Source organism: Cnephaeus nilssonii (genome assembly GCF_951640355.1).
Source record: "Cnephaeus nilssonii genome assembly, chromosome: 18".
NCBI classification, from domain to species: domain Eukaryota; kingdom Metazoa; phylum Chordata; class Mammalia; order Chiroptera; family Vespertilionidae; genus Cnephaeus; species Cnephaeus nilssonii.
Window position 1 is genome coordinate 32,863,316 of NC_137089.1, and position 11,735 is coordinate 32,875,050.

The following is an 11,735-nucleotide window of genomic DNA, read 5'->3' on the forward strand; positions in this document are numbered from 1 at the left end:
GGAGCCTGATATTGTCCTCTCTGAATTCTTGAGGTGGAAAAGCTTCTGCTCTCAAAAATACTGATATTTTGGGGGCCTGACACTTATTAGATTAGTATACATGTTTAGTTTCTGACTCGAGGTTTGTATTCATATATAAAGTTAGGGATCGCAAGTCTCCTAAAAATCTCAACTGCCTAAGGATCTGTGCTTGTTTAGGTTCGAAGGAAATATATGTAACAATGGATTTTTCCTTTTTTTTTTTTTTCAATTCAAAGGAAACAAGGGCAGTGTAATCAAAATTCTCTTCCCTAATCGGTGTCAACCATGCCACCTAAAAATGTGCTGCCTGAAAATGACGAGGGTTTTAATTACCCCAGGAGTCTGATTCCATGCAGCTTCTTTTTAAATGCTGATTAGTACTAGGTATCTCCCGCCTGTTGATGTGAAACCCGAGTCAAATAGTGGCGCTCCTTGTCTGTGCATGAGGGCCTGGGTGCGAGGGACCTGGGACCCTTCCCCCCCCCCCCCCCCCCCCCGGGGCAGTGGGACAGTTTTGGAAAGACTGCAATTTGAAAGTGAGGGAAGCAGTTTATTTTAATGTTTTTCCTCATACTATTCCATCCCTGTAATTGTTTGCCCATTTTCTATTTCTTCAACCTAGAGAAAGCTTAGTAACTTAGAAGGGTGGTAGGAAAAGGCATGGTTGAATTAAAGTCGAGAAATTACAAAATAGCTTTTACTGGAATTTGCCCCCTGGTGAGGTCTGAGTAAAACAGAAACATCCAGGTGGATAAAGTTAATTTTCAAAATTTATTATCAGTGTGCCAGTTGCAATAATGGTCATTTTTGTTGAGCATACGATTCTTTTAGAAGCTTGTGAAAATACGTCTTGTAGTGGATCATCTGTGGCTGATTGTTCCAGAAGATAAGATGCCGTTTCTAGGTGTATGCTCCCCAAAGTTGTGTCTCTAGTGATTGACATTCCTGCTTAAAACCACCCTCTTAGCACAGGTTGTGTTTACTGAAAATCCCTTCTTTGTCAACATCAGCAAATTGAGGGGTTTCTGCAGCTCATACTTCTCTTCATTTACTCTTGTGTTTAATATTTGAATCATGGCACATACAGGAATTAATAGTCATTGCAACCAGTGCTACTTCCCTATTGTAATTATATACCTATAAACTTAAGGCTGATTTTATTCACTTCATATATCTTAAGTTGTACCTAAGAATTTATTGATATTTTTATTTTTCTAAAGTTAGCTTTAGCTCAGAATTCCCAACAGATCTTAGAGAAAATGCTGTAATTTTTTTTTTACACTTTTACTGTTGTTTTGGCGGTGTGCAGGGTTATGCATTATGTCAGCACTCAAACCGGAGACCGTGAAAAGTGCTGCCATGAAAAGTTAGGTGCAGCCACCATGCATTCAGCAGCATTGTGGGAGCTGGCCCTGCCGCTGGGCCACACACGGGGGTGCAGGAGTAAAGGCCTGGCAGGAGCTTGCCCTAGACAACTCAGTGTCCAGATAATAGTGCATCATAGTTATGAGCTATGGTTGGAGTACTTTGTGAGCCCAAAGGAAGAATGGGAATGGAGGGAGGACGATATTAGGAGAAACGGATGAGGAAGGATCCCTAAAGGTGGTCATACTTTGGTTAAGTTTAGAAGATTGTGTAGAAGTTGGTCATTTTAAAAGAGGGGTGCGGAGAGCATGTGCAAAGGGCCTGAGGTCAGAGAGAGCCTCTCATGGTTGATGAACTGGAAGCTGTTGGCTGGGGAATTGGTGAGGAGGGGAGGTTCAGCAGAGATGAGCTTGGAGATACGGTGGAATGCACATCGTGCAGGGCCTCGATTGCCATGCGAGAACCTGGACTTTATCCTGGAGGTGGTGGGATTCAATTATCAAAATAAGTCATTTTAGAAACCTGACTCCACTGTAGCAGTGCGGAGGCTGGATTAAAGAAGGGTGGGGCAGAACTAGATCAGGGAGCCCATTTAGGAAGATTGCAGTAATGTGGGTGGGAAGTCGGAGCAGTAGGAGTGGAGAAATGGGTTGACTTAAAAGATGTCGGGAGGTTGCAAAACCAGTTTGAGGACCAGTGGCTGGACAACGGTGGAGCCTAGACTTGGGTTAAAGTTGATCTTTTCAGTGTTGTCACACAAACCTAACACAAAATTTTGTACCACCAGCAAAGTTGTACTGTTCTCAGGGTGCCAAAAAGCTATGTATAAACTGGCTTTGGGAACATTTCTTTAATTAAAAATGTTTTAATGGTGTTGATCTATGGGTTTTTAAGAGATTGAGAGGCTGCCTTCTGTGCAGAGGAGGTTCAGACTACCCTGCCCACGTTGCATTCTTAGTGTTTCCTTAAGATCTCAAACATGGAGCATGTGAATTTTCTGCCTAATTACTAATTCTACAGTGTGAAGCATGATGTTAAAGTTTCATCTTCTAATGTGTTCCAAGACTGACATTGTTGCAAGTAACTTTTCCCCCTTTTTGAGCAAATATCCATTGTGCTAGGGTAGCCTTTTCTTGGGATAGTACGTTGCCAGAATCTCTCTCTTCCTGTGAGAATTCAGACCGTTGTCACCTTTCTGCAGGAGGATGCTGAGGTGACCAAAGCTTTTGAAGAAGATATAGAGACCCCACCAACACGAAACATTCCTTCTCCTGGACAGCTGGACCCCGACACACGGATCCCTGTTATAAATCTCGAAGATGGGACAAGGCTGGTGGGGATGACGCTCCTAAAAATAAGGACTTGGTTGAATGGCTGAAGCTGCACCCTGCTTACACTGTTGATATGCCAAGTTACGTACCAGTAAGTGTTACAGCGCTTGGAGTGGGAGGGATCTCGCCAGCACAGTCCATTTTGTTGTCTTGTTCAACATAGAAATCCCTGGTCCCTCTGCCTTTAGCTTGAATATCTTCTCATCTCAATCCTTTCCCAGTTTTTGTCATTATATAATTCTACATTAGAGACGCTAGCTTTCAGGTCTATCCCACGGGAAGGGCAGCCTTGGAGTTATTTGAAGACACCTATTACGCATTTTCTTACTTTCGCCATCTCTCACCAACCAGACATGAGTTCTCCAGTTATTCTCTGCCTGCCTGGCGTGGTTTCCAGGTGGTCTTGTTATTGGGCTGACACTCAGGAATGCACTTGCATTGGTCTCCAGCCCAGGTCTGATCCGCTCAGAATGCTGTGAAGATACTACTTGCAGAGATGTGACCAGCTAATGCAGCCTGCGACTTCATTAGCTTCCTTTTTAAGCAACTAACTAGTAGTTATGCCCAAGATGAACTCAGATCTGATCATCTTCATCCTCTAATGCCAAAGATAGTGCTTACGTAGCGTTTACATCTTTAAACGTCCATGTAACAAGCTGATACCTCGCCGCTCCGCCTGTCTAAATGGTTGGGAAGGAAGATTTGTCACATAAACTGTTTACTAGCCAGCAGCGCAAATCTGTTACTTCCACGCTTACGAGATTGATTTTTAAGCACTTCAGTGTAGGATTTTGCATTTCATTTTGCTGAATTCAGCATGAGTTGAGTTCCTGCCACTCAGAACAGCCCTCCTGCAAGGTCCTTGTGTCCCTCGCTTGGTTCTCCTCATGTACAGCCCTGTCACAGATGTGATAGCACCTCTGCATCCATTCCCATCACTGCCTAGAAATCAGAGAAAGTTTCCTTTAAGATGACCATGACGCGGTCAAACATTTGAAGAAGAGACTCTAAGCGGCATTATTGATAGATAAAAGGCAAAGCTGGTTCTCAGCTTATGTGTTTGTTTAGTTCCTTAATGTACATAGTGGAAAATAGGAGGACTTTTTCCTTTCAAAGAAAAGTATGGTTTCTAGTAATTCAAATAATTCTTGACGCTTACATAATAATTGAAGGTGACTTGATTGTTTGTTATTTATACAGGAAAAAATAAGTATTAAATGCAATTTTACTGAAGATATTTGTTTTTGTTTTTGTTTTTTCAGAAGAATGCAGATGTGCTGTTTTCCTCATTTCAGAAACCGAAACAGAAACGACATAGATGTCGAAACCCTAACAAATTGGATATAAACACTTTGACAGGAGAGGAAAGGGTGCCCGTCGTCAATAAACGAAATGGAAAGAAGGTAAACGTGGGAAGGGGACTCGTTCTCTCTGTGATTTCTTATCCCAGAAAGAAATGTTTTAGCCTGAGATCTTTTCATTAAAAAAAAAAAAAATCACACTTCTTTCGGAGTCTATGTGTACGGTATGTGTATGCATATGTGTAGAGAGAGACAGGAGGGGAGAGGGAAGGACTTATGTTTCCCATGCCTCTCCCCAGATGGGCGGAGCGATGGCGCCTCCCATGAAGGATCTGCCCAGGTGGCTGGAAGAAAACCCTGAGTTTGCAGTTGCTCCCGACTGGACTGACATTGTTAAGCAGTCTGTAAGTACAAGCTCGGCGTGTCGGCCGGGGTAGGCATCTCAACACAACCGCTGTCCTGAAATTTTCTTATTTTCTGTTGGTCCTTAACAGAAAGACATAAAAGAATAGCTTAAAAGAATTGACATAATTCATCATTTTCGCATATCATAAACCCATCGTGTCTTGTGTCTCCATCATTAATCCAAAGTGTGTTAACTAGACAGCTCTGGTTCAAGAGGATGGTTTGGGAATGCACGTTCACAGTCTGGGAGGTGAGCTGCCTCCGGGAGGGATGCCCCAGGTAAACCCAGCAGCAGTCCACCTGTGGAACGGAGTTCATGGTGGTTGAGTCGATGAAGATTAATTGTGATTTCTGATATTAAAATAAACCAGCGATTTTTAACCCTTTTCATCTCATGGCATACACAGAGTAATAATTACTAAAATTCTGCAGCACACCAAAAAATGTATTTTTTAGCAGATCTGTAAGAAGAAATAGGTGTAATTTTTATTTATTTACAAAAAATAGCAATTACTTACCCTTTTTGCTCTAAGGTAACTTTTTAGAAAATCAGGTCCCTGCATTTCTGTGTAAGGATTTCTGGTACCAAGAATTAACCAATCATAGGCAACCTTATTATGTGACATGACCAATAAGATACAACTCTATTATATGACTTAATATATGTACTAGAGGCCCGATGCATGAAATTCGTGCAGGAGGCTCGGCCCTCGCAGCCTCGGCTTCGTCCGGAAGGTCATCCTGAAGGTTGTCCGGAAGGTCGTCTGGCTATCTGATCTAATTAGCATATTACGCTTTTATTATTATAGATTATTATAGATAGTTCTAGACACTGGATGGCTATTGTTGTGTTGGCTATCTCAGTTTTTTATTTGACAGTCTATGGGAAAAGAGGTCAGTGCCCCTGACTAATAGTCAGGTATTGCGTGTTTTAAAAATACTTGCGGTACACTGTTGAAAATCCCTAAAATAAACAAATAAAAAATACAACAATTCTGTCTGAGTTTTCTTCACTATTAGTTTCTTTTTAAAATTACTGTGTTAATGATGTCTTGATACTTTTTTGCTTGCTTGTTTTGAAGTATACAGCAAAGCAGCGCATTTTTCTTTGGGTATCTAGTAATATTAGTCCTAAACATGGATGGCCTGTGAACTGCCACCATAAGCACGATGCAGATGGTTCCAGAATCCCTGGTGTTACTCTCTCACACCACTGGCCTCTGACAGCCACTGATCTGCCCTCCATCCCCAGAGTTCTGTTTTCCTGAGGATGTCATGAACAGGAGCATAAAGTGTGTCAGCTTCTGTTTCACTTGCATTGAGATTCAGTCAGAAGTTGGTTCCTTTGCGTTTCTGAGCAGCCCTCCTTTCTGGGTGCGATAGATTGCCATTTACCTCACTCCAGAGTAGCCTTTGACACTTTTTATGCAGCTCAGCACAATTCAGCGAGCCAGTGTGATGCTAAAATATAGAAATTTTGCTTTCCTCATTTTTATCATTTGAGCTTTGAGAGTGGAAATGATCGCTTGTGTAGTTCCGTTCAGAATGTTAGGTTTCAGGTCATCACAGAGGCCCCCATTGAAAGTAAGTGTTCTTCAGCAGCTTCTGCAGCCACTGTTTGCCTCTCCATTTCCTCCAGGGTTTTGTTCCCGAGTCGATGTTTGACCGGCTTCTCACTGGACCTGTGGTGAGGGGAGAAGGAGCGAGCCGACGAGGAAGAAGGCCCAAGAGCGAAATCGCCAGAGCAGCGGCCGCCGCCGCCGTGGCCTCCACGTCGGGCATCAACCCTCTGCTGGTGAACAGCCTGTTTGCGGGGATGGACCTCACGAGCCTGCAGAACCTCCAGAACCTCCAGTCTCTCCAGCTGGCGGGGCTCATGGGCTTCCCTCCCGGACTGGCCACAGCTGCCGCGGCTGGAGGCGACGCCAAGAACCCTGCGGCCGTGCTGCCCCTGATGCTGCCGGGCGTGGCGGGCCTGCCCAACGTGTTCGGCCTGGGCGGGCTGCTCAACAGCCCCCTGTCCGCTGCTGCTGGGAACACCACTACTGCGTCCAGTCAGGGAGACCCGGACGACGGCACTTCCAAGGGGGAAGAGAAGGGCAACGAGAACGAGGAGGAGAGCAAAGACCCGGAGAAAAGCACAGACGCTGTTTCGGCTACTGACTCTGCGAATGGTCCCGTTGGTGCTGCTACTGCCTCGGCCGGATTGCCCTCCAACCCGCTCGCCTTCAACCCTTTCCTCCTGTCCACCATGGCCCCAGGCCTCTTCTACCCTTCCATGTTTCTACCTCCGGGGCTGGGAGGATTGACGCTGCCCGGGTTCCCCGCGCTGGCAGGACTGCAGAACGCCGTGGGCGCGGGCGCGGAGAAGGGCCCCGACAAGGCCGAGGGGGCGGCCTTTCAGGAAGAGGAGCACCTCGAGGGCAGCGACGCCGAGGAGAACCTGGACAAGACGGCCGAGTCCTCCGTCCTCGAAGACGAAATAGCACAGGGTGAAGAGCTGGACTCGCTGGATGGCGGGGAGGAACTAGAAAACAACGAGAATGACGAGTAACCAGTCCCAGTTCCCGTTCAAGTGTTTAAAACTTTTGACAAGTGGTAGTCCTACTGTTTACACTCACAGTTAATGTTCATACCTAGTTTTATAAGCTGTTCTGTAACATAGTGTAGCAAAAAGAAAAAAAGAAGAAAAAAAGTCCAAGTCATGTTATACAGGTGTGTCAAAAGGTATCTTGGTCATTAAGTATTGTGCAGTGCATTATTTATTACCCCTAGGAGAGATGAAATTCGAGAGGTGATCATGTCTTTTTAAGGAAAGCTTACATAATGCTCTGCTTTGTTCCCTCTTCGTGTGGTACCGTTGGTATTATAATAAAGAGCAATTCGTAACAGGGCGGCACTCACGGAAGGACGCGCCGCTCGAAGGAAGTATGAAGTTATATATTTAATTTTTTTAATTTTAATTTCGTTGCTGTGAAGGTCAAGATGAAATTTGCCGTACATATCATACTTGCTCATTTGTTTCCCTTTCTGACTGTCTGGGGTGCCCACACTCGCGCATACACACACACACACACATCCGTACACTCTGACAATCTCCACGTTAGTGTGAACGTCTCCGTCCCGAGGCGCAGCAATAATAAGGCAGCTGTTGAATGTGAAGGGTCCCTTTGGAAATTAACCTACTGGGAGGGTTCTCGCCAGATAGAACTACAGTTCCATTGTCTCGTGGTCTTGTAATGCACTGGTATAAACAAAATAAATAGATGAATAAATAAAAGAGTGAGAGACTAGAGAATCAGGTACCTTTTTTCTTTAAATTAAAAGGACTTTGTTACTTTAGCCACAAAGCTAAAACAGCATTACCTCAGCTCTAAACTAGCCTTGAAGTTTACAGACATGACTTTGTAAATGTATTGTTTTTCTTTGTTGTGATGTCCTTTTATTTTTTTTCCTTTGAAAACTGATATCATGTAAGATAAACTGTAAATTGCTGCCAACTGTAGTAATGATGCTTTTAATAAAAGTGACCCATGATATGCAGAAATGTAATTATAGGATGTAGTGTGTAGGGGAACTGGTGTTCGCTCTATTTTTTGCCTTCGCAATAGATGCAAATACAGCATTCTGGCCTTTGTACAGTTTCTTGATATATCCTCTTCTGCTAGATCAGCTGTTAGCGAGGCGCTAACCCGGTTGTCTTCAGACTAGACGGGAAGGGAAGCCTTAAATTACCTGCTCATAATTCCACTCCAGATATCTCCGCAGAACCACACACAAAACCCTCCTATTACTCCCTCCAAAGGGCATCCGAGACTGAGGATACTTAAAAATGTGTGCGGCGTCTGATAATGTGGTACACCGCCGAACAAAAGGGCACGAGAAAAATGAGGCTTTAATAGGCACAATATCTAGGTCATTTATCCTTGGTTAATGGGCAGAAAAACACAATGCCGGAGTGTCAGCAAGGGACACAAAGGCGCTGTGGTGCCCCGCGGACCAGTGGCGGCTGCCAGGAGCTGTGGAGCGCCCAGGCGGGATGAAAAGGGACCCACTTCAGCAAGCATGCCAAGTGCACACGCACGCACAGACTCGAGAGCGGCGGATCCGTGCACCCCTCCATGACCTTTGATATTTGAGGTAAAGTCTGATTTGAGAGCTACTGTTTCTACCTTTTTATGTCACCCGACCGAACACAAAGCCCTATTTCCACGCAGTGAGAAGGGAGAAGAGCCGAGTCTGCAGCCCTGTGAATGTCGCCTCCCCCCCTCCCCTTCCCCCACCTGCACACAGAGTCCACCCCCGCCCGACGTTGCAAGACAGACCATCTAAACCAGCGGTCGCCAACCTTCCGGACTTTGCGGACCACCAGTTGGCGACCACTGCTCCAAAGGTTTCCTTACACCAGTGGTCGCCAACCTTCCAGACCTCACGGACCAGCTGTGGTCCGAGGGCCACCGGTTGGCAACCGCTGGTCTAAATCTCCTTAGACAATGGGATTTGCTTAATTTATATCCCAAAATGAGACATACCCATGAAGAGGTAGAGAAGGAACAACCGGAAACCCCCACCTCAGAGGTCCCGTGGTTGCTTTTGCCCTCACTCCTGCTACTGCTGGGAAGTTAACAAATGGGTGGTGTGCACCGGGGCGAAGTGCCTTGACGATAACAGCCTCGGAAATGGGGTTCTTCGAACATGGGAAGTAAAGCTGGATCTGCATGAAGCACAGAGAATTTAAATGTTTAAGTAACGGAAAGATATTTTTTAAGCCTTAAAATAAGACCTAGAATGACTTCGGTTTAATGCAATGAATCATAGAAGGGTCTTTTTATACAATTCTTTAGAGTTGGGGAGTTTTCCCATGACCTTCTGTAAGTAGAGCCTAGGATGTGACTGGCGCTGTTGGGAGAAAATGCTAAGAGCAATGATGGTCCTCAAAGCACAGGCACCAGGAGCTGTGGCCAGAGGAACCCTGGGTAGGCAGTCGACCACTAGCTCTGGGTTTTCTGGAATTCGCCTGTTAACACGCTCAGTTTTCGACATTGGAAAATGCTTTTTCCTTTTTTTTTCCTGCTGGAATTAATTATTAATATTAGGTCTTGAATCGACCTAAGTGGGAAATACTGTAAATGCAGCCTGTTACCAAGAGGCGTTCATTGTGTGCTTCGTGGGAATTGAGCGCTGAGGTGCTGAGTGCTTTCCATGCACTACTGCTTCGTCCTCACGTCTCTGAGGGAGATGCGGGTTTTCCAGAGGAGACAGCCTTGGGCGTTGAAGGAACTGGGTTTTCCAGAGGAGACAGCCTTGGGCGTTGAAGGAACTGGCCCCTGGAAATACAGGAGCTGCATTTGGACCCGGCAGCCCTGCTTTAGAGCCTCCTTGCTCTCCTGCGTTACTGCACTCTCAGGTCTCTGCAAGAAAATCATCATATGACGATGAGCTAAAGTGTCTGGGGCTTCTGTATTTTTACGTTTTTCCCACAACCCCCTCTGTAAGGAATCTTAAGTTTGGGGTTAAGAATGAAAAGCAAGTCTCTATGAAGTAGAGCCTGGGATAGTGTGAGCGCTAAGGAAACTTGAGTCTCAGTTAACTCATTTAAATCTGGATTTATCTTGCCCTATGAGTATTTCTACTTTTTATAAAGAAATCATGTTTTTATAAAAGGTGAACATACTCAAGCTGCAGAGCTAGTCAATTGCAAACCTGATATTTGAACCCAACTTCAAAGCCCAGGCCTTTGGCCGGTGCACTAGTATAACTAACATTCTTCACAACATTGGGTGCTAGATGCCAATATAGCAGCAAGAACACGGAAATGAAAGCAAAGACAGACGAGTCCCCTGCTGTCATGGAGCTTACATTCTAGAAAGAAGAGATGTTATCTATTACCAATAAAGTTTTTGTAGATCAAGGAACATATTAAATAGGGTGATCAGCTGGTCAGGGAAGAGCTCTTGAAAGAGTAGAAGCTTTGCTTACACCTGAGTGATGAGAAGCAGGTGCCAGACAAGAGCTGATTGGAGAACGTTCCAGGCAAAGGGAACAGCCAACGCCATGGTGATCATGAATTGAGAGCGAGCTTGGAAGACCAAGGGGGGGGGACAGGGAACCTGTCTGCCTAGAAGAGGCAAGGGACAGGGACCAGGATGGCCTTGGTGGAGGGTTTGGTCTTTGGAAGGAATAATGCACGGAAGTGACCTAATCCTGCCTCCGTTTAAATTACCTGAGTAATTTGCATGAACTCCTCAGGATTACTCCTACTGAAATGTACCTAGAGTAAAACCAAGAGATGAAGAATTTCCCTATGCTTTAAAAAAAATAATCCATGATTCGTGTTACAAGATACTGGGAAGAGAAAATTTTCCTTACATGCCCTGTTTCAAAATTATCTTTTCAGTTCAATGAAAATTACTTGCTAATTATGTTTGGGAAGAGTTTTAAGAAACTTATTTCTAACAGGTAGCGGAGGTAAGACCGTATAATGTGCATTGCTGAAGGGATGTGTGTGTGCAGTGCGCATCGCCGCATCTCCAGAGCCATCGATAAATTTAAATTAGGAAGCAAAACAATGCAAATGACTTCCACTAACAAGCACTTAAAAGTTAGAATATATCTAACTCGTTCAACTTGGCTCCCTAATGAGCAATTTTATGTATTTTCTTAGCACGGATAAGATTTACCACAGTTTTGTAGACATTTTACAGTAAACTACATTTGGCAAAATAGATGAATAAATTAACTTCTGGATTACTTATTCGAATGTAAGGCTCCGGTTGAAAAGTCTATCATCACTGACTGTATTGGGAGAGTCACCCAATTTGGAGTTGTTCTGGTAGGAGCTAGGATGGTGATTTTCCAAGTATTTTGAACTATTAAGTCATTTTTATGTGAAAGGTTTCTGCTCAACTTTCCTATTGCTGCTCCCATTCTTAATTGAATCTCTAAACCAACACAGAAACCTCCTTGTGGGCATGTGCGGCACTGTGGCTCCGCCGCCTCCTGGCTCTGTTGGTCTGTGGGCCTGATTTTGGATCTACCCATGTAGAGTTGAATTTTAGTTTGCATCTCCTTAATCCATGAATGTTTACCATGCAATTTAAGTAAATTGAAGAATAGGGTAACAACGATTAAACTTTCAAATATCCTTTCATCTAGCATCTTTATCTTCAGAACAATGTACTCCTATAACTTGTATAGGTCCTAAGCTGTGACGAAATTTTCATCGTTGAAGAGACAGAGATGGCAGACTTGGTCTCTAGATGCTTACAGACATGTTGGTGTCGCGGCGCCTCCCTCCCTCTGTAGGTTCCTT

General features: G+C 44.5%; 1 protein-coding gene across 1 annotated transcript in view; it reads left to right on the top strand.

The window, feature by feature from the left end:
• Positions 1-8,653, top strand: part of CHD7 (chromodomain helicase DNA binding protein 7) — a 178,743-nt gene extending 170,090 nt beyond the window's left edge. Inside the window, 5 exon segments of the mRNA XM_079796311.1 lie at positions 2,513-2,723; positions 2,726-2,808; positions 3,980-4,120; positions 4,318-4,422; positions 6,063-8,653. Coding sequence (XP_079652437.1) covers positions 2,513-2,723; positions 2,726-2,808; positions 3,980-4,120; positions 4,318-4,422; positions 6,063-6,977 — 1,455 coding nt within the window. The 3' untranslated portion in view covers positions 6,978-8,653.
• Positions 8,654-11,735: the final 3,082 nt, after the last annotated feature.